The following is a 23,470-nucleotide window of genomic DNA, read 5'->3' as shown; positions in this document are numbered from 1 at the left end:
ATCTAAGTTTAACCTATAAATTGTAGCCTGTGGTCTCTATAGTCCCGCCGTTCCTCCCTGCTTCGCCCCTCCCCTCCTTGGCCCGGGGTTAAAGGTGTCTTTTCACACCACATAGGGAGGAAGCTGCTTCCTACCTGGCTTCTACCGAAACCACGAAGCAGGTGGCGGTGGCAGTCACGACTTTCCAACGATGCAAAAGTTTAGACATATTTCTCCTGTTAAAACCATTTAAACATGTGCAAAGTTTAAACCATTTAAAAATGTTTCTTCACACAATTTATTTTAGCCTTAAAGTGTACAGAAGGAAAAGAAGCAAGATGACATCAGCATACTAGAAAGCACTGGAGATGGAACTGGCAGGATAGCAAGTCAGAAAAAAAATGTGTTGGACTCATTGAACTCAAACTGGATGAAGAGGAAATGCACCACCTACCCGTGTGAAATCCCTTGCAGCTTCCTGCATTCTAAAAGCATATACACACACGTGCACACAGTGCGGGGGGAGTGGAGAGGGCCAGATACCACCAAGGGCCCTCTCTGGCTCCACGGAACAGATTTAAGAGTTCCTACCATTGAAATGATCACAGCCATCAAGGGGACCTCAGAGAACCTGAAGGCCAATCTTCCATCATTGAGATGATGCAACTGAGTCTCAGAAAGCCTGGGTTATTTGCCCAAGGTGCTGCTGCAAGCTAATGACAGTCTGACTTTCAAATTCCCCATCTAGAATACTTTCCAGCATACCACCCTGGTACCCAAGGCTGGTAGCACTTAAAAGTTTGTTCTGGGGCCAGCCCAGCAGGTAGCAGTTAAGTTCGCGCACTCTGCTTCAGTGACCTGGGGTTCGCAGGTTCAGATCCCAGGCATGGACCTAGCACTGCTCATCAAGCCACACTGTGGCAGTATCCCACATAAAAGAGATGAAGCAGATGTTAGCTCAGGGCCAATCTTCCTCATTAAAAAAAAAGTTTGTTCTTCCATTCAAATGCAAGATTCCTAAACACAACAACCTTCAGCCAGTGTAATTTGAGTCATTATACCTGAAGTCTGCAAAAACTTCCCTTCAGTGGGTCATAGTAGCCTGGGAACATTTACAAGTAAATCTTCCAAATGATCAACCTCGTGTGAAGGTTTTCTCCCACGTTCAGAAATCAACTAAGGAGTCAAGCGTGCAGCCAACTAACTCCAGTAATTTCCCCAAAGAAACATGTGCAAGACAAGAATGTGTCATGGTTATTAATTATTTGTCAAGTTCTATCGAAAATAATGCAAAGAGGGAATAACCAGGCAAAACCTTACTGATCTGACTTAGGCAAAATAAGAAATATCTTGATTTCTCTCTAGCAAGAAAAATTGAAATTTGGGGGCTGGCCCTGTGGCCAAGTGGTGGCTCCTGGCTGTGGAGGCATCCCACACACAAAAAATAGGGGAATATTGGTACAGATGTTATCTCAGAGCTAATCTTCCTCAAGAAAAAAAAGAGAGGAAGATTGACAATGAGCTTAGCTTAGGGCAAATCTTCCTCACCAAAAAAAAAATTTAAAAGTTGAACACAATAAAGCAATGGATCCAATCTTGAGTCTTGAGGGAGATCATTACAAGTGATGGATGCCTTAGCAAAATGCTTCGTTTGTATTATAATAGTGGCCCTGTGACATATCTTACTCACCATTAGACACCACAACTGCCCTCATCAGGGTGAATTATGAACCACAAAGTACACATTCAGGACTTAGTTTGAAGACAACTGACCCTCCACTACGATGATTGTCATTTCAAGTCAACACAAGGGTGACAGAGACAAACAAAAGTCATCTTCACTAATCTATTCCAGTGACCCCTGCAGAGCAAAATGAGTAAAATTAAACTTCTTTTCTAGTTGCTCTTAAAGGAGTCTAGACTAAAGCAACCAGGAAAAGTAAATCCTTAGATGCCTTGTAAAAAATATGTCAGATGATTCTGCAAACATCTGAGGCTACTTCCTACAGGCTTTAGGGCCAAATGTGCAGGGAAATTTATTTAAAAAAGAAAAAAGACTTTGGGAAATTCTTCCCCACAGAGATCAAAAGGTACTGGTGGACAAAAAGGGGATGACAAATGACTGGACAAAGCCTGCCATGTGTTCAGCTGGTACCTGCATTGTTGTCGCCTTCACCACAACCAGAAGAGAGACACTTCATTAGGCCTCATTTAAAGATGAGGGAAATGAGGCTCAGAGATGTTAAGTAACTCGCTCAAGGCCACAGAACCAAGATTCAAATGCCTGGGTCCAATGAGTGAAGGGACTGGATAAGTAACGTAGACTCTCACAGACAGGATAAATATAAGGACAGGACGATAACGGAGAACTGCCAATTTGAACTTGATCAATGCCCACCATAACCATGCCACACTTTTCAGCTAAGGCTTACTTTTTCTTGGAGCAGACCGATATCAGTGGAAGAAACCAAACCACACTCTCAACCAAGAAAGTAGAAAAAAGATGATATTCCAAATAACACAAAAATGCATTATATGAGCTGCATGAATAACCTGGGCCAGTGGCCCCGGGTCATAGCTGCCCATTAGAATCACCTGGGGTGGGGGGGGGGGGGCTCCTTTTTTAATCTGATGCTCAGACACCACCCCCAAAGATTCTGGTGAAGGAGGTCTGGAGTAGGACCGAGGCATCTGCATTTTTAAAACTCACCTAGAGCTCACCTCATATATAGCCAGGGATGAGAACCACTAACGGAGGGGGTTGCGATGTTTTTTCCTCTTTTGCCTATAAAGCAAAATACGTCTTACACATTCAGTTTCAGAATCTCAAGGAATGACAGGACTTTGCTCTTCTACAATCTGAGCAGCTTTGGACAAGTCACTGAGCCTCCCTGAGCCTGTTTTCCCATCTAGTGACGGCAGTGTGCAGAGAGCACATCTAATTCATCTTGGTCTGCCCAGTGCCAGGGCGTGAATGGAACCAGCATTTGATAAAACATTTTTTGTTGAAGTGAGTGAAGTTCATTTTGTTTTAATAAACTCTTTTATTTTATAATAGTTTCAGAATTACAGAAAAGTTGCGAAGCTAGGACAGAGAGTTTCCATATACCCCAAACCTTGTCTCCCTTATTATTAACATCTTACATTAGTATGGCACATTTGTCACAATTAATGAGCCAATATTGACACATTATTACCAACCAAAGTCCATTCTTCATTCAGATTTCCTTAGGTTTTTTCCTAGTGTCCTTCTTCTGTTATGGGACGCCATATTACAGTTAGTCATTATGACTTCTCGGCTCTTCTTGGCTGTGATAGTTTCTTCCTCAGGCTTTCCTTGTTTTTGATGACGTTGACAGTTTTGAGGAGTACTGGTCAGGTATTTTGCAGAATGCCCCTCAATTAGGATTTTTCTGCTGTTTTTCTCATGATTAGACTAGGATTATGAATTTGAGGGAGGAAAACCACAGAAGTAAAGTGCTATCTTCAACACTTCATGTCAACAGTACACGCTATTAACATGACTTACCACTGTTAATAAGTTGATGTTGAGGTTGACCTTGATCACCTGGCTGAGGTAGTGCCTGTGAGGCTCCCCCACTGTAAGATTGCTTTTCCCCCACTTTGCACACTGTATGTTTTGGAAGGAAGTCACTATGTACGGTCCTCGGTTAAGGAGGAGGGGGTTGGCTCCCCTCCTTGTGGGAAGAGTGTATCAATCAATTACTTGAGATTCTTCTGCACAGGAGAGTTGTCTATTCTCCTCCATTGATTGACTGATTGACTTGAAGTCCTCTCTTCTAGTCAGCTGTGTGAACTTCTCTCCTACAACACAATAAACGCTCTCCCCATCCTAACAAGTGGCCAAGCCAGCAACTGATTCCAAGTCTTATGCCCCCTACTACGTCAACCACTGAACAGATTCCAATCCCTGGAACAGTCACTTCTGCTTCAGAGTCCCTTAACTGATGAGAGAACTTCAGCTCATTATCACCTGTGATCGTTTCGTCAATTTAAATGTGTGTGTCATCAAAGTGAAACGGCATATCAGATAAACAACTCTGGATAGTTCTGGAATATGAGATATTGAAACACATACGCATTTTCTAAAATTATGTCAGTGTTGTGTGTATGTGTATGTGTGAGAGAGATCACTCAATACTTAGAGTCCTCCTAAAACATATATTACAGTATTTTGAAACTACTTTATCCTGATATGCTCTCCAATAGATTATCACTTAAAATAAGAACAACGGAAATTAATATGGGCAATGAAATTTACACACAGCCACCATAAAAAGTGCAAGAAGTCCCAACAGGACAGATCAATGGATGCAAAGAGGCAGACAGAAGGAATTCATTCTTGAGACACCATTCGAACATAAGGAATAGCCACAAAGAGAAAGGCAGTAGCACATATTTGGAATCTGTTGACTTCATTCTCAACACCTATTTCCCCTTGTTCTAAGGATAGTATCCCAATTACCTTAAGAAAAGGGATCTTCTTCCAGTCTTGGTCCATGTGGTTTGACCGGGCTAGTCCAATGGTGGTCACATGACCCAAGCCTGGCCAATCAGCAGAATCCAACCCCCAGCCTCAATGATTGGTTCAGAGATGCACATGACCCAAGTCAGTCCAACCAGAGCTAATCTCAGGACTTTCTAGTGCAACTGGAAAAGAGAGGTTCTCTGTTCCTCTGGGATTGCTGGAAGGAAGGATAGTGTGAGCCTGGAGCTGCCAGGGGTCACCATCTGGAATCTGAGCATACAGCCAATACAGAGGAAAATGGGGCTGAGAGACGGAGAGACTCGTGGCCCGGGCAACATAAGCTGAGCCCCCTGACACCACAATGCCTATACTTTTCAGCCACATGAATCTACAGACCTCCTTTCTCACTTAAGCTATTTGAATTGAGTTTTCTGTTGCTTGCAATGCAAAGAGCTCTAATTAATATGTACAGTGTGGAAGATGTTTCTCTGGTCTTCATTTTTCTCATCCATAAGATGCAAAAATTAGACATAACTTAATTACTAAAGTTATTATAGGAATGCTTAATGCATTCATATGTAAGACACTATATGTCTACTTAATAAACTCAAATACTTCATTATATTTCTGGTCTGTTCATACTCACGCAAACATAGAAATCAGAATCGTCTTAAAATCAGTACTTCTATTGGCTTTTAGCTGTGATTAACCAAATTACTAAATTTTATATTACAAATGATTAAGCAAGTTAATTACTATTTTAATAAAACATTTTATCTTTAGAGATTTTCTGTAAGTTAAAATACAAAAATCACACTTTTAACAGTTATTTATGAAGGTACTGGGCAAAATCATTAAGTTATGCAGAAAAATTGTTTCTGATCCAGATGAAAATGGTTTTACATTAGGAGTCTTCTCTTAAAACAATGGCCTGCCCATTGAAGATATCTCTTAATTGCCAAAAAATAAAATGATGCAAGGATTACCATCCCAACTCATTCCACATAGTGTTCAACTGAATGGAATGTATTTCGGAACGGTGCTCAGCATCTTGTAGAAGGAATTTTTCTTATATGTTACAGGGATGAGCAGACAGCTGTGATAATGTGAAGAAAGCACCGCATTTGTAGACAGGGGATTATAATCTCAACTCACCTGCTGCATAGGCAAGTCACCAAGAACCTCTGTCCATTCCAGTCTCCTCAACCATCAAGTAGAGGAGATGCCTCCTCCAAAGAAACATGAGGATTAAAGAAACATAAAATAAAGGAAGGAACCTCACACACAGCCAGGCATGTAAGTAACTGAATATTTGATTTGAATCTGAATAAGAACATTTATATTGTAAAGCCCCACCTACTCCCACCGGCCAGAAGACTGTCATCAGTGTTAGGAATGTCTGAGCTTAGATGCTGTGGTGAAGAGAGCCCTGGATGGGGAGTCAGCAATATTCCACTCCTGACTCTGACATTTGCCTCTTTGGCCTTCACCTTCTTCTGAAAAGTTAGAGAACTGGCCAAGACAAATTCCAGGATCCCTCCAAGCTCTAAAAGTCTAGGAAATGTGTTGCCATTTGTTGGTTCGCAAACTCGGGGGCTCCCCGGGTGAAATCTGAAACAGGTCCCCGTAACCAGAGGGCAAGGAGGGACCGAAGAAAGAGGCAGACCACTCCAGTTTGGTAGGTGGCAAGTTTAATAAGCAAGGGAATTTACATACAAGACTTGTCTTGGGTGGCTGCAAGACGAGTAGATCTCCACACCCACCCGCCGAATCTTAAAAGTTTATACAGAGGCCTTAACTAGGTCCAGATGTTCTCAACAACACCTTTCTCTCTCAAGGCTGTGTCCTTGAAAATGGCTCCCACCGTGGGAATGGTGGGCATAGCATACATTCCAAGGTCGGGGAGGAGGTGAGGAGCCTCCAATTGCCTGGGTCCAGCTCACAGGTCAACTGGTGGTCACGTCCTCTTGATGACCTCTTCCAACACCCTTTTAGTCAGTGCTCAGAAATTGCCAGTGGAAGGGTGAGTTCCCCAGATCGTTAGCCTTGCATTGAAAAGCAAAGAACACCACCCCTTCCCCTCTCCCAGTGTTCTACAAAAAAGCGCCTCCCTGTCAGACTGTGAGTCGGACAGGCCTGGACGACTCCAAGTCATGGGAATGCAGGGAAGGATGGTCAGCAGAGGCTCACGCCGAGCCCTTGATCTGAGGATTCAATTGTTTTATGAGCTTTTCTGAGCCACAAACTATCCAGAGTTGCCAGCAGCTGCCACCTCCCTGAAGGTGGCTTGTTTTTTGGTTTGTTTGTTTTGGTTGGGGGGAGATCTGTGCAGTAGGTGCCATACTGAGCCTACAAAACAACCCGTTCCCACTCCTTTCTAATCCACACTCCCAAATCCCAGTCCCGTAGGACATGAACCAGGTTCAGGTTGTAAGAACCAAGTAGCTTGGCAGTGGTTGCTAAGCAACCAGTGATCTCCAGGCCTGCAGCCCCGCTTGGCTCATCATCATCAGGGCAGGGGGTCCCACCCCCTAGCCCACTCGATTTCTCAATTATACTGAGCTCATTAAAAGCTAGCAATATAAGTGCTAATATAAGTACATAAACCCACATGAGCTAGTTCTTTAACAAACAAGTCGCCTCAGACGGTATTGCAATCCACAGTGATTATTGGGGAGGCTCCATTTCTCCTTGTGACGTATTGAATGTGCCTGATGGGTGCCAGGGCCCAGGAGAAGGCGACTGCATAGGACATCTGGAGGCCACCCAACCAGACGCCAAAGACCTTTCTCAAATGCTGTGCGGCCACTTATGATCTGGATGGCCTTGCACAACATTTTTCAGCTTTCTGGTCCTCTCAGTGAAATAAGGCAATTGGACCAATGACATCTAGGGTCACTCATTCACTGTGGTTCAAATGCCCCGGCAAGCTCACTGTTTCTCCCAAAGGAGCTCAGCAGACAACAGGAACTAGAATGAGGCATGAATCATTGGAATGGAGGGGGCAGTGCTCAGGGCCTGAGCCCTGAGGGCTGAGCTAGAGAACAGAGCTGTCCACTGGGCAGGCCCTCCTGGGACGGAGCCACGGGAGGCTGGGCCTGTACATGAAGAGAACACAGATTTGGGCAAGCAGAGTGTCCTGGGGAACCAGGGCCACAGACCAGGCCAGGAAAGGAATATCTGGGACGCTGTGTGCCCAGGTAAGAAGGGTAGCAAGAAGACATCAACCTGGCAGTGAGCAGAGGCTGCAAGTAACCATCCCAGGAGGATCCTGGGGCTCAGGATATGTAAGAAGATAATATGGATGGAAATCCATTGGGCAATTCCTCAAAAAGTTAAATATAGAATTGCCATATGACCCAGCAATTCCATTCCTAGGTGTATACCAAAAAATATTGAAAACAGGTACTCCAACAATTAATTCTACAGCACATTTACAGCAGCACTAGTCATCATAGCCAAAAGGTAGAAATAACCCAAATGTCCACCAACTGTTGAATTGACAAACAAAATGTCGTAGATACATGCAATGAAATATTATTCAACCATAAAAGGGAATGAGTACTGATAATGCTACAACGTGACTGAATGTCAAAAACATGATGCTGCGGGACCGAAGCCATGCATAGAAGGTCGCATATGTATGACTCCATTTACGCAAAATATCAAAAATAGGTAAATCCACAGGGACAGGATGTAGACTGGTGGTTTCCAGGGACTGGGGGGAGCAAAAAGTGGGGAGCATCTGCTTAATGAGTGGGGAGTATTTCCTTTTGGGGTGATAAAAATATTTGGGAACTAGAGAGAGATGTTGATTGCACAACACTGTCAATGTACTATATGCCACTGAAATTGGTCACCTTAAAATGATTACTTTTATATTATGTGAATTCACCTCAATAAAAAAAAAACTTTTTAAGATAGCACAGATCCCATGGATATACCTGGGATGGCATAGGATACAGGCTGTATGGGATATGAGAAACCACAGGACCTGTCAGGACTTTACTGTCTATCTACCACAATATATACAACATCCACTGATGTTCATTCCTATGCATTAAGTTTCTAACGCGCTGTGGTCAGAGCTCTAAGAATGGAATGCTAGAACTCTCCAGTAAGATATGCTTCTTTCCAGGTTTCTGGCTAGGAGTTTACGTCAAAAAGCAAGCAGCTCTTGATTGGGAGGAACCACAAAGGAAGCAGGTCTGTTGGTGAGCTCTGACAAGAATAAAGACTCTCCTTTCTGGGAAAGAAGGCCCATCTTCACTGAGGAGGCCGTTTTTAAGGGAATCACAAACATACGCATATACTAGTAGGAAAGACCTCAGCTAGGAGAAAGAGCTCTTGACTTTGCCTAAATTCCCTCAGGCTCTGCTTGAAAAACACCTCTTTTAAGCATACAGAACATCTGTAGGGTCCACTGAAGGGGAGGGGAGCAAGGGAAACTTCACATCAAATCTGATCATGATTTTTAAAAAGGTGCCAGCATCATTTTTAGCATCCTTTTTTTTTTTTTTTTTTTTTGGAGGAAGATTAGCCCTCAGCTAACTACTGCCAGTCCTCCTCTTTTTGCTGAGGAAGCCTGGCTCTGAGCTAACATCCGTGCCCATCTTCCTCTAGTTTATACGTGGGACGCCTACCACAGCATGGCTGCCAAGCAGTGCCATGTCCGCACCCGGGATCCGAACCAGCGAACCCCGGGCCGCCGAGAAGCGGAACGTGTGAACTTAACCGCTGCGCCACCAGGCCGGCCCTTTAGCATCCTTTTTAAACACCATTCAGGCTGAAAATAATAATAGCATTTTTTTTCCCTAGGAAACAAAAAGGAGAGTGACTTCCCTTTGTCAGTATAGTCCAAAATCCCCACCCCACCTCTGTCCTCCTCTCCCTTTGTAAAAGAAAAAATAATAATATGAAATTTACTTCTCTCCAGCTGAGAGTTTATTTTCGGCCTCATAGAAATGCTAATATCAGTTCTCATTTCTCCGTCTCTCTCCTTTCTCTCATTATGAGGCTTTTCTACAGAAATAAAAGAATTCCCTTTTGCACAATCAAAAAAGCCAATAGCCAATCTTAAAGAGTGCAAATGAAGATAGCGGACCACAAAAATCCCTGGTCAGGAGAAAAGAGGTCGTTCTCAAGGGGAAAAGAGCTAAAAATACAATATGGAGATTAAAGCATAAGGGAAATTTGCATTTTGCTGAATATTAAGATGAGCCTTTTTCTGCCCAAGCCTGTCTGGACACTTTTTGAAATCAGACCATTACACCATCAAGAACTTTTAAGAACTACTCCATTATCCAATAATGCCATTAAAATTAACTTAGTGATTTTAACAAATTACTATGGAACCCATGCCAGTTATTAAAGGAAAAAATATGCTGAATAGTTCTTTTGAAAAAGTAAATGAAGTGGTAGTGTTCCAGCCTCAAAAAATGTCAAGATAAATTATAAAGCATTTAAATATGATTTGAAAAATCTATGCCAACCCTTCTTAAAATAGGCACAAACTGGGGCTATATTTAATGGTACATTCTAGAGACAACAGGATCAGTCTTATCAATGTAAATCTTGGCCAAAATGGACTTCTTCAAAAGCAAACTCCTGGCTCAAATGGGTAATTCTCAAAATATTGTACAGTATAGTATTGGTATCAAACATTAAAGCTCTAATTAAAATGTATCAACCACTCCATTGATGAGTTTGGCTACATAAGAACCAAAAGATATAAGCTTCAAAAGGGCAAAATAATGAGAATAAGCAGAATCAAAAGAAAAAAGACAAATGGAAAAAAATACTTATACAAAAAGGACAAAGGGCTAATTTTCTTCATTAACAAAGGGTTATTACAAATCAATGAAAAAAAATGAGAAACCCAAAAGAAAATTAGGCAAAATAAGAACAGGTAATTCATAAGCAATGCTCTCCCTCAGTCACAAATTTTAAAATGCAAAGAGAACCAATGAGATACCATGTTTTATCTACCAGTTAACATAAAAAAATAGAATAAAATTTGGAATACCAGATTGACAAAAATGTGAGTGAACAGGCATTCTCACGTGCTGGTGGTAAATACACAAAATTGTCTAACCTTTTCGGATGGCAACTTAGCAATATTTATTAGAATGTTTAAAATGTGTAACTTTTGTGGCTGGCCCCGTGGCCGAGTGGTTGGGTTTGCGCGCTCCGCTGCAGGCGGCCCAGTGTTTCATTGGTTCAAATCCTGGGCGCAGACATGGCACTGCTCATCAGGCCGCACTGAGGTAGCATCCCACATGCCACAACTAGAAGAACCCACATCGAAGAATATACAACTATGTGCCGGGGGAGCTTTGGGGAGAAAAAGGAAAAAATTAAAAAATCTTTTAAAAAAAAAAAAGTGTAACTTTTGACATACATATACATATATATGTGTGTATATATACATTCATTGCAACATTTTTTTTTTTAAAGATTGGCACCTGAGCTAACAACTGTTGCCAATCTTCTTTTGGTTTCTTTTGTTTGTTTTTTGTTTTGCTTTTTTTCCCCAATCCCCCCAGTACACAGTTGTATATTTTAGCTGTGGGTCCCTCTAGTTGTGGCATGTGGGACACCGCCTCAGCATGGCCTGATGAGCAGTGCCATGTCCACGCCCAGGATCCAAACCGGTGAAAGCCTGGGCCGCCAAAGCAGAGCGCACGAACTTAACCACTTGGCCACAGGGTCGGCCCCACAACATTATTTACAATGGAAAAAATGGAAACAATGTGCTTCAGTAAAGACTGAATACGAAAGTATTCACACATGGAATACTACTTAGCCATCAAAAAGAATAGGTTGGCTTTCATGTTTTAAGACATAGTAAGATGTTCAACGTAGATTGTCTAAAAGATTGCAGAACAGTACATATAGGATCATTTAATTTTTGTATAAAATAGTTGCAGGTATATATGAGTATTGACATATGCTTTGTATATGTTTACATACACAGAGAGGAAAATGTAAAACTACACATCAAAATGTAAACAATGAGTACTGCAGAGGCATGAGGTAGCAGAAGAGGTGGGAGAGGGTAAGATAGGTTTACCGATGGGCCTTTCTCATCACATTTTCACAGGTTTTTAATGCCCTAACACAGTTTGACAGCTGCACTTAAAAGGGCCCATGAAGATGTCAAGCTATGAGCTAAATTAATATTTTAAATGCAAGTTAATACCATTTGCCTTATGTAATTATTTGGCAAGAATTCAAAGTGCCATTGATGAACCCTTCAGAAAAAAGCTGGGAATCAGAGCAAGGATTAGTCAAGCTGTGGGGGGAGGGTTGCCAGGTTTAGCAAATTAAAAATATAGGACTCCCAGTTAAATTCGAATTTCAAAGAAAACAATGTACAATATTTGGGACATACACGAAACAAAATTCATTGTTTATCTGAAATTCAAACTTATCTGAGTATCCTGTACTTTATCTGGCAACCCTACTTTGGGGCCACTTCATGGTCCCAGGCTGGCTCTTGGTCCAATGCCTTAGTCTATGTCCAGAAGTCTCCCATGCATTCCACCAGCTTCTTCTACCCCCGTTCCAGTGGTTCTTTTATAGGTGGATGACTTCATCTAGCATCTCATGAAACTTGTGAGCCATTCCCCAGGGTAACGTATCCATACAAAATTTGGCTCTCAGGGCATCTCAAAACCATCCGTAGATTCTAGTTTAGGAACCCCAATTTCTATCTAGGCATGAAATGCCATTCTGATTCTTGGAGTCCCTGTCATCTCAACATGTGCTTGGGAGAAGTGTGTTTCCCCAACTCCCTCTTCTATGCTGTTCTAGAAAGCAAGTTCCAAAGGATCTAGAATAGCCAAAACGATTTGGGGAACAGTGGGGGTGCACAGGGAGAACAAATTTAAAGGGCTCACTCAACCTGATTTCAACACTTACTATAAAACTATAGTAGAGAAGGCAATGTGGAATTGGCAAAAGGATAGATATACAAAGCCAATGGAAAACAATAGAGTTTAGAAATAGACCCACATACGTATGGTCAAATGATTTTCAACAAAAGTGCCAGGATAATTCAGTGGAGACAGACAGTCTTGTCAACAAATGTTTCTGGAACAAGTGGATACCCACATGCCAAAAATGAATAAAAGCTACCCATACCTTGCACCACATACAAATATTATCTCAAAATGGGTCAGAGAACTAAATGTAATACCTAAAATGATACAATTTTGGAAGAAAACATAGGAGGAAATTTTTGTGACCTTGGCTTAGGAAAAAATTTCTTAGGACAAAAAGAAGCACAAATCACAGAAGGAAAAAATTGATAAATTAGACTTCAGCAATATTAAAAATCTGCCTTTCTAAAAATACTGTTAAGAAAATGAAAAAACAAGCCACAGATTGGGAGAAAGTATTTGCAAGTCACATATCTAATAAAGTATTTATATACAAAATGTAGAAAGAACTCTCCCAACTTATTTGAAAAGACGCTTCATCAAAGAGGAGCTATGGATGGCAACTAGCACATTAAAAAAATGCTCAACATCATTAATCATTATGAAAATGCAAATTAAAACCGCAATGTGATACCACCACACACCTATTAGAATAACAAAAATCTAAATCATCAATAAAGCCAAGAACTAACAAGGATGCAAACAACTGCAACTCTCATTTATTGCTAATGGGAATACAAAATGGTACAGCCATCCTGGAAAATACCTTGGCAGCTTCTTATAAAGTTTAATATGTACTTACCATATGGCCCCAAAATCCCACTCCTAGGATTTACTCAAAAGAAATGAAAACATATGTCCACTTAAAGACCTGTATGTGAATGTTTATGACAGCTTTATTCATAATCATCAAAAACTGGAAACAAACCAAATGTCACCTATTGGTGGAAGGGTAAATTGTCATATATCCATACAATAGAATACTACTCAGCAATAAAAAAAACACAAACTATTGATACGTGTCACATATTGACCAACCTCAAAAGCATTATGCTAAGTGGAAGAAGCACACATGTTGTGTTATTTTATTTATACGACTGTTAGCCTAAAAATAAAGAGCCAAAATGAGAGGCAGAGAGGCACTTATTTGGGGATCAAAGAATTACAATTCCAGGGACAGATTCAGGTAGAAACCCAAATAGTGTCCTGATTACAGAAGAGGGGCTCAGGGTTTTTAGGGGAAAAGGGAGGATGAGGGAAACTGAGCTAAAGAAGAGTTCATTGGCGCTGGATGAGCTAAGGCTGGGTTTGTCCTTCAGAGATTGGCTTCAGACTCGGGCATCAGGCAAAAGGCCAGACTCGTACTTCATTGGTTGGTCAGCTGTTTGATCATCAGCAAAGTCCAATTTCATCAGTCTTTACAAACAGGACATTCTTGTCCTTATTGAGTTCTTAGATGGTTGGTAGTTTGGTCCAGTTTGGAAGATAAAGAAAACAAGATGCGCAAGGCAATTCCTCTGAAACCGCTATTCTGGCTCCATTTTAACATGGCTCCACTCATGTCATCTTTCACATGACATTCTGGAAAAGACAAAACTATAAGGACAGAAATCAGACCAGTGGTGGCCAGGGGCTGGGGAGGGGGTTTACCCTTTATACAGGGACATGAGGAGATTTGGGGGGGTGATGAGCTGTTCTATATCTTGATTGTGGCGGTAGTTGTACAACTGTATATCAAAATGCATAGAATCGAAGGCTCAAAAGGGTGAATTTGACAGTATGTACGTTAGACCTTAATAAAAAGAAAAGAGTCTGGAAATCCTTCGTCTAAGGAACAATAGGGGAGGTCAGTTGGAAATAAGGGGTTTGGGTTTTCTTTTCATGCTCCCTATATTGTCTTCCCTTTCTAAGTCAATATACTGAGGATATGTTTAACATTTTTCCTGTTCTAATATATTCCATTTTGCTTGAAGATTAAACAAAGGACTTGGCTCCAAATAACATTTTTCAGAAATCTGACCTGAACACTGTAGCAAACTGGCAACCATCCTTATTGGGCTGTCTGTCCTTCCTCTCGGCGGTTATCAACCCATTTACTACAGATCTGCGGTTCTGATTTCCCAGGGAACAGAGGGACAGCATCCTCCTCCTCCCTTGTGATTACTCCCGCCACAGAATGCCTTCCATAAAGGAGTTTCAACCCACCTCTGAAGCCCGAAAGTAATTACAAACGCTCCTGTAAATTAACTACAAGCAGCAGATAAGTGCCAGCATTGAAATTCTAAAGGATGTGCTGGCTTTCAGGAAGTGTTAGCAGAAGATAGCAGACACGCTTCTCTTTTCAAGCGCCTTTCTTTTAAGGACTCTGACGTTGTTGCTCAAATCCTCAGTCTTTTGCGAAAGTCCTATGCCTTTTCTCTCTCTTTAAGAAAGAAAAACCTTAAGATTACACAAACGCAAAGCATCCCTACAGAAACTAAAACTGCCAGAACTGGAACCCATTTTCCTTTTTTCCTCCGCCGTTCCCCTCCAGCGCTGACTCTGAAAGCCATAAACCACGGAGCAGTTTAAAGCAAGTGCAAGAGAATCACAGTAATAACACTACGATCAAAGCCACAACGCCCGGGCCCAGATCCCCAACTCCATCACCGAGCTGTACAACCCCAGGCATGTTTCCTTGGCCACAAAAAGGAGAATCACATCCATTTTTATAAAAATAGCAGGGTGTATGCACAGAGGGCCAACTCTGGGCCAGAGGTTTTACAAGCTGCTCTCTTTAATGCTTCTCACCGTCCTCTTTACGCATATGGAACTGGAGTTAAGAAAGCTCATAAGCTTGTAATAACTGAGTGGAGATTCTAAACCTCTAAATTCACACCCCAAACCCCCACAGCTAGCATTTCTTTTCCCTACTTGCACACGCCTCCCTGGAAATAGACTATAACTGGTCTCTGAACACACTAAACCAACGCCCGATGTACAATGAAAAGTTAAAGTCTGACTAGGATGACTCTTGAGATTTAAGCAATTGGAAGTCAAGGGCTCTGTTTATCTGTCCACATATCTCCCATAGAGTCCGGCCTTAGACACCCTTCAAGAAGAAGGGATGGAGGGAGAAGAGGAAAGGGGAGCAAAGGGGACCAGCCTTTAGCTAAGTCAAATAAATAAAAATGGAAAAATAAACTCTTTCCACCAACGTTGACGGAACTATTCAGCAAACTTCTTCCTTTGTCAAGGGTCAGATAACAACTGTTTTCAGCTTCGTGGGCGATACTATTTCAACTACTCAACTCTGTTGTTGGGGCACATAAGCAGTCACAAACAGGACAAAGAAATAGGTGCGGCCGTGTCCAATACAACATTATCAATGGACATTGATATTTGAATTTCATATAATTTTCATGCATCCCAAAATATAATTTTTTCCAACCATTTAAAAATGTTAAAACCATTCTTAGCTGGCCGCCTGTCTGCTGTCTGGGTGCCTGGTGCTCCCGTCGTCCTGGAGCACGCAGTCCGGCTGTCCTGCTCCACTCTCACCCACCCCAGGGAGCAGGGAGCGGGAAGTCAGAGACAACTGCCCTAAGACTCACCCATGATTGTTGACTGAAGACAGGTTAGTGCTCAAATAAAGCGAGGAACGATTCCATAAGAGGCTAGGCCACCAGCACACGCTCGGTTCACCTTGTTCTTTCACCGTTCTTGGCAGCCCGTGGTAAGAATACAGAGGAGGAACTAATGGAAGTCAGTGCTGTAGGGTGTCAGCACCACAACCCAAGTCTTCTAGCATCTGACACATCACAACCACAGAAATGAATCTCTACCAACGGAATTTTAGTCTCTTTGGCAGTCAGGTAGGAAAGAAACTATTTTTTTTTTGTTTTTGGTCCAAGAGAAAGGGCTTTCTAGTCCCCCCATTCTTGTAAAGAAAAGCATGAAATTAGGGCCAACCAACGTGACTTAGCAGTTAAGTTCACACGCTCCACTTGGGTGGCCTGGGGTTTGCGGTTCGGATCCAGGGCAAGGACCTACACACCGCTCATCAAGCCATGCTATGGAGGCATCCCACATACAAAACAGAGGAAGACTGACACAGATGTAAGCTTAGGGATGATCTTCCTCAAGCAAAAAGAGGATGATTGGCAATAGATGTTAGCTCAGGGCCAATCTTCCTCATCAAAAAAAAAAAAAAAAGCATGAAATAAATAAGATTCCTGATATAGCTATGCCCCATGGCTACCTTTTATTGAGTGTCTCCTAAGGGCCAGTCAGTGGGCAGGACACTTTTCTAAGCCACGACAACCTTCAATATTGGCATCAGGATCCCATCTTCACAGGTGATGAAACCAAGCCACAGGAAAATTAATTACTTATCTGAGGGCACTCAAAGTTGGATTCCAACCCAGGCCTGGACGCTTTCCACTCCAGCACACACCACCCATCAGTCCCCTTCGTGGAGACATCAAGTCCACTTGGAGATGCAAAACCTATGCCACTCGAGGAGGGTGAGGGCCAGGAATTCCAGGCCCTTCAAAACTGGATGCTCTTCAGGTGAATGACCGAGAGCAGGTGCAACTGTGTTCTTTTCCTATGCCACGTGCTCCCTGCTGAGAGGCTGCAGGGGGAGAGAACAAAAGTCTAGAGGGTGCTTCTCAGCCCTGGCCATACAGAATGACCTGGAGAGCATATAAAAACTACCAGTGCCCAGGCCCCACCCCAAACCAATTAAGTCAGGACCGAGGGGATGGGAGACGGTAGGACCCCGCCACTCATGTTTGCTAAAGCTCTCAGGTGACTCTAAGAAGCAGCCAGGTTGGGCACCAATTTAGGTGAAGAGGAGAAAGGGTAAATATAAAGAAATTCTGTCCATATAACTTTGATATGCTATTGGGGTTCTGTTTGGGGGGCAAGATTCTGTAGTCCGTGCCTCTGGATTAAGCTGCTCTGACCACAGCTGCCTGCTGAATCGGTAAGGAGATCTAAAAATACAACGCAGCCATTCTGCTCTCTGACTCAGATACCCTTCAGCTCCAGATAGGTTTTCTTTCCTGTTTGACGCCTGTGAAGTGAGGGCGCAAATAAAACCATTTTGGATGGTACCACGTCACATGAGAAGCTTAAGCAAAGAAGCTTAAGACAGAAATGCGTTTTTGTCAGGTGGCCAAGCAAAGAAAGTGATGTTTCCTAATAACGCACCGAATAAACAAAAGAAGAAAGTCACTTCATTTTAATAGCACCAAGAAAAACATCTATGTCTTTTATTAAAATGGTTACAAGAATTTTGACAAGCTTTTTTGTTCACTTCAAAGGAAAACTTGAAGTCATTGAGAAGTTTCTGAGAAATTATTCATTTATTTTAGAATAAAAAGAACCACACATTTATCAAAATGTTAATACAATGAATTTTTCATTTTTAAAACTTATGTTGTACATAACTCATCCGAGTAGGGAGAAAAAGCTGAGTCTGTTCGTTGAAAGAAAACAATCACAGACACAATAAATTGGTGTAATCGTATTTTATACAGGAAGCATAATCCTTTCCTAGTATACTTTGCATTTACGCAATATTTTACTTTTTAAAAAAATGTTTTAAAATTCATTCTCCCGTTCTTCTTTATACTTATTGAAAAAAAAACTTGACTATGTTCCCATGGATGAACTGCATCTTTTCTATAAAGAAAATAAGACAAGCATTATTAGTCCATTTTAGAGATAGGAACACTGAGGTTCTGGGATGTTCGATTACTCTCCCAAGGTCACAAAAGTTAAGAGAAAAGCCAGAGAAAGAAGCAATGTCTCTTGGTATCTCAGCTAATATTGGACATTTTTTTGCACATATCACAATGCAAGTCTGTATGTGTGTGTGCAAAAAGTCCAGTGGAGGAGACTAATGCTATGCAAAGAACTAGAGTTCTTTGTCGTTGTTTGTTAGCCAACTTCAATCCAGAATGGATTCATCTGGAGCAGAACCATTGTTTCAAGTTGGCATGTTTGATCAGAAGAGAGGATTATAGAATCAGCTTAGTGAGTAAAATTAGCTTGCATCAAAGGCAGCTACACAAGCCCTCTTTTCTCCAAGTGCAGAAATTGACACATTTTCGTTATAATCTCGAAGGATAAGATTCCTAGGGAACAAGATATGAAAAAACAAACAGGTGTCTGCTTGCTCGAATATTTGGCAAAGAATTATTTCATTAAAATAAAAAAGCTTTAACAGCAAAATAATACAAATGTAAACAATCCCCACCTTTGATGGATGGCCCAAGAGAAGGGAGGAGTTCCTGCACTGCGCGTCGGCAAAGAAAAACCAACCCAGCAGAAACCTGCCCGCTTCCCCAAATGAACCAGAAAGCCAAGAAGAGCAGGCTCTACTTTTTAAAGTTGAAGTTTTTTCAAAGCCACCAGAAATATTTCTATTTCTTCTCTTTAGTGTCCATGTATTTGCTTGTCGTCATGGTAAAAATAACCTGAGCTAGGACCCAGAGTCCTAACGCGGAGGGAAGGTCCTGCTTGGTATGTGGTGTAAAGAGAATTGGCTATGTTCTTGTCATTTCTGAGCCTTTTTACTCCAGCTGAGCACAGCCATACAAGCTGAGCGTTTTAGAGGAAGCCCCAACTCAGAAACCACTTCGGCCCCTTTTTACCGATAAGACTCAAAGAGGTTACAGCTCTTGCTTCAGGTCACGCAGCTAAAAATAACAGGGCCAAGGCCGGACTTTCATCTCAGCATCCTTTAGACTCTACAACTCTGCATCAAGCCAGGCCACCTGGTTCAAATTTCAACTCAACCACTTCCTAGTAGAGTCACCCTGGGCCAGTCATTTAACTTGTCTGTGCTTCCTCTGTATGATGGGGATGGTTATAGCACCCAGCTCATAGGCTACTGGGAGGGTTGGTGAGTTATATCTATAAAACCCTGAAAATAGTGCTGGCACATGGCACACAGTTGCTGAGAAAAGAGCTAGCAACCATCACCAGCAACATAATCATCATCATCATCATCAACATGTCTCTGTAGGTTAGATTTCCACACACATTTTTAGAATCCATTGAACCCTCATGATTTAATATGTTTAAGTGTGTTAGAGGACTTAGAAAAGATGTATTTTAAGTGTTGCACAATTTTTAGGGCAGTATCAAAATGTGAGAACTTGTATTAGTCACTCAATTAAAATGAGCTTCAGTTTTTACATCTGACAAAAGGAAATGATTCTACTTGTTCTGTCGACCTAATGCATTTCAGTAACGAGCATATGAAATGTGCACAAAAGTTTAAAAAGATAGAAAAGAGAAGAGGTCACATTTATGGAGGCACCCCAGGTGATCAGTGACTTACAATGCTCAATTAATTTAATCCTCCCAAAAATCCTGTGATAGACACCCCACAGGGACAGGATGGTCACCGACCCAAAATTTGGCTTGGATGTCCAGGCTAAAAATGTCACACACACACCAACAGGGTATGAAAAATTTTCTTGCTCACATAATGAGGCTCTCTGGGGAATGCAGGCAGCTTGCAAATAGGTCTACAGTGGCTTGAGAGAGCAAGGGAGAGACTGGCTTGGGGGTTTTACTGCAGATGAGGGTGGTGCCAGTATAGCATGGGTGGGGGCTTGCATGGCCCACAGCAAAGAAGGAGCACCCAGGCTTTCTTATCAGATGCCTAGATGTGGGGCAGAAGGGGAAGACGGAGTTGTGAGGCTTAAAAGCTGTCAGTAGTCAAACATCACAAAGAGAACCACACTCATACAAACCCTGTTCAGTAGATCCTAGCCTTGAAGTTGAGCAAATGAGACTCAGTCCGTTTAGATCACCTGTCACAGCAGGTTTAATGAGAGCATCCCAGCTTCAAATCCCACACATTGTCCCTTCACACTACACAGTTCCCAGATCCTGTGAGTTCCTGTCACCTCGAGATACAAGAAGCACCGTCTCGACCCAGTCTGGTTGGCTTGCCCAATGTCAACCAATCACAGAAAAACTGAAGACAGTCTTAATCCATTTTAATCCCAATTAGTGGTTTATGATTTTCTTAATCTTCTCCACAAAAAAAAAAAGAAAGAAAAGAAAAGAAACTTCAGAGTTAGGTCCTAAGGTTTCCATTGCTAACATTACTGTATTTGTAGTTGGGGGAGGGGTAGCACTCTCCATGCAAAGGATTCTCTTCACACGCAGGTAAAATTCCATTTTCAGTTTACCCAGCGAGCATGAGGTTCTGTTTCTGCCACCACCCCCCCGTCTGCAATGGCTAACAGCCATTTCCTGGATCTATAATTGAGTATGTGTAGGGGGTTCTTCTCCTCTCTGTTCAACTTCTCTACTGAGATTGCCTTTTTTCCCCCACGGAAAATGAGTCTCGAGTATGACTGCAAGATCATGAAAGATTAAATTAAAATGATCGGGAATCAATTTTTTATGGGTTGTAAGGGTCTGAATCATCTCAGTAAGTTCTGGGTAACCAAGCCGGGTCAGGTTCCAAATTTGCTAAGCGTTCCTGTTAGAATTACAGTGACTTTAGCTTTCTCCTCAACTGCGAACTCAGAACATCCAGTTAAGGCTGCCTCGACTGGGAGCTGAACAGGAAACCCGAATCTATTTTGCACCAGTTGGTCCTGCAGGATTATATATTAGTTCATGACCCTTTTCCGAATGAGTTACCTTATCTATCAAACCACTAGTTAGGACAAAAAATATTTATGCTTCTCTGTGAGTCACCTTTAGGAAGCCCTACAGAGGTCCTTCCCTTCCATAAAGAGTTCTTATACCTATTTTTAAAGTCACACCAAAAAAAATCTCAGGTTAAATTCCCAATGTCCAGTCTTACTTCCCATTGACTTAAACAGATGTGCACTCTCACCTCCCCACTCCTGGCCATCCCTACCACACTTCAAGTCCAAATCAACTATTTCTTTCCAGGATGGAATTCAGAAGTAAATAGAAGAGCAGTTTGATCGAAGCATTCAGGCAACTCAGTTCTTCAGCAGAAGTCATATAGATCATCAATCAGCAGGGGAAATTAGGAAGCAAGATTTCATCCTAATGATTAGAATGCCTCCAACAGGCATTTCCTCAAAGAGTCATCATGCCCTAAATGTACTCTACACTCACTGTCATCACTATGACCCCCTTTAAGGGAGTCAAAGCGCAGCGGAACCAGTTAACAAAGAAGGGGAGCACAAGACTGAAAAGGTAGATTCAGGTTGATAATTTGCTAGTAAAGAAAAAATAGATTCTGGGAAATAGTGAAAATTCTGGCTGTCAAGGTCAAGCTTCTCAATCCCATTTACCTCTATTAAAAAAATTAAACCCTATCATATCTTATCATATTATATGTGGCTTTTCTTCTCCACAGAAATGAGTGCATTTGAGCATTCTCGAAGTCAACTCTTGCAGTATTTTCATCATTTATTTGAAACACACTCCTCCACTCTAAATGTAAGAAAGAAAGCATCTGATCCCAGATATGTTCCATGTACACTTGGTTTAATTTAATCATTTCTAATAAATTCGTTATTTGCGCCTGCCCTGGAACAGACTTGAAGATTTTTACCTGCACACACATCACTACCAAATCGCCTATTGAAAATGTTGATGTTAATAGGATAATAGGTTTCACTGAGCTTTAGCATTCTGTAATCCAGCCTCATCTATTATTTTCTGCCAAATTCTCTTGGAAATCCCAAATCGACGGGCGGCCACCGGCCAGCTCCCATCCCTCGCACGGCCCCACGCTTCCTCGAAGCTCCCCAGCGCCCTGCTCAGGCCCTGGCTGCCCGCCCAAGCGTGCGACTCGAGGAGCATCCACCCCGGAGGGCGACACACGAAGCCCCACGCGCAGCGTCCTCTCGAATGCCTCCGACTGTTCCAACATTCCCTCCAAAGCTCAGAAAGGGTTGGTTGCAGGCCGCGGGGAGGCAGCTGCCCTCTCGGCCTCTGGCTGCCTAGTCAGAGCCCTCGAGGGTGGAGGAAAGAAAGGAAAGTGCCCGACCGCTTAGCACGGAGCCCGCCATCATCTGCCGCCCACACCGCGCACCCTCGACACACACAGGGCCCAGCAGGACACTGAGCAGGGGCCACCTGGACACTTAACACCTCCCCGGGGACACTCAGAACTGGCTCCTCTCACTGCCACGGCAGGCACTGAGACCGCGCTCTAGCGGAGCGCGGCTGGGCACGGGCCGGGAGGGGCGCGCCACTTGGTGGCCAATGGTCGTTCGTGCCAGGAGTACCGGGACTAGGGTCGCTGCCAGGCCCTGGAGCGGCGCGCCCCAAGAGCCGCGGGCTGGCACGGCCGGAGAACAAGTGTAGGCAGGGAAGCGGCACTCGCAAGGTCGGCCAGGGGTCCGCGTCCACGAGGGCCGAGAGGCTGGGTCCATCCCCTTCCAGAAGGGTTGAAGCGAGTGTCAGGCAAGCTGGAGCCCGGCGCCGGGCAGCGCGCAGCGGACGGCGGAGAGGTTGCGGGTCCCCGGCCGCTGCCCCGCCCCGCGCCCCCCGCGTCCACTCACCTGGCAGTCGGCGCCGGAGACCCCGGCGGGGCAGGTGCAGCTGTAGCCCGGCTCGCCGACGGGGGCCGGGGACTGCAGGTCGGGCGCGGGCCGCGGGGTGCACACGCCCCCGTTCCGGCAGGGCTGCGCGGCGCACGGCCCCGGCGCGGACAGGGGCGCGGCGGGTACCGGGCTGGCCAGGCAGCCGCCGCGGGGCCCCGCGAGCAGCAGGAGCAGCAGGGCCGGCGCGGGCAGCAGCTGCGCGCCGGGTGCCGGGGCGCGGCGGGGCGGCATGGCCGACCGAGTGGGCGCTGGAGCGGGAGCCGGAGCCGGAGCTGGGGCGCGGCGGCGGCGGTGGTGGCGGCAGGAGTGGCAGCGGTGGCGCGAGGGCTGCTCCGCTGGGCCGGACGCCTCCCGCAGAGGCTAGATCCGCGATTCCCGGGGCAACGGCGGGCGGGGCCTGCGGGGCGGGGCAAGTGGGGGCGGGGCAAACGGGGGCGGGGCTCTGGGGGCGCGGGCGGGGGAGGAAAGGGGCGGGGGAGGAAAGGGGCGTGGGGACCCTTCCCCCACCGAGA

The 23,470-nt window shown here is 43.7% G+C and overlaps 1 protein-coding gene across 2 annotated transcripts in view; it reads right to left on the bottom strand.

Moving 5' to 3' along the window:
• The window catches only part of DNER (delta/notch like EGF repeat containing), a 302,825-nt gene extending 279,492 nt beyond the window's left edge, over positions 1–23,333 (bottom strand). The window contains exon 1 of one of the 2 annotated variants that reach the window (XM_014835920.3): positions 22,917–23,333. In XM_014835920.3, coding sequence (XP_014691406.3) covers positions 22,917–23,189 — 273 coding nt within the window. In that variant the 5' untranslated portion in view covers positions 23,190–23,333. The remainder of the gene's footprint in view (positions 1–22,916) is intronic. The other variant, XM_070489533.1, reaches the window with a different exon arrangement.
• Positions 23,334–23,470: the final 137 nt, after the last annotated feature.

This window comes from Equus asinus, chromosome 19 (assembly GCF_041296235.1).
Source record: "Equus asinus isolate D_3611 breed Donkey chromosome 19, EquAss-T2T_v2, whole genome shotgun sequence".
Lineage (NCBI taxonomy): Eukaryota > Metazoa > Chordata > Mammalia > Perissodactyla > Equidae > Equus > Equus asinus.
Note: the sequence above shows the minus strand (reverse complement) of the source record. Positions and strands in the feature narration are given on the sequence as shown.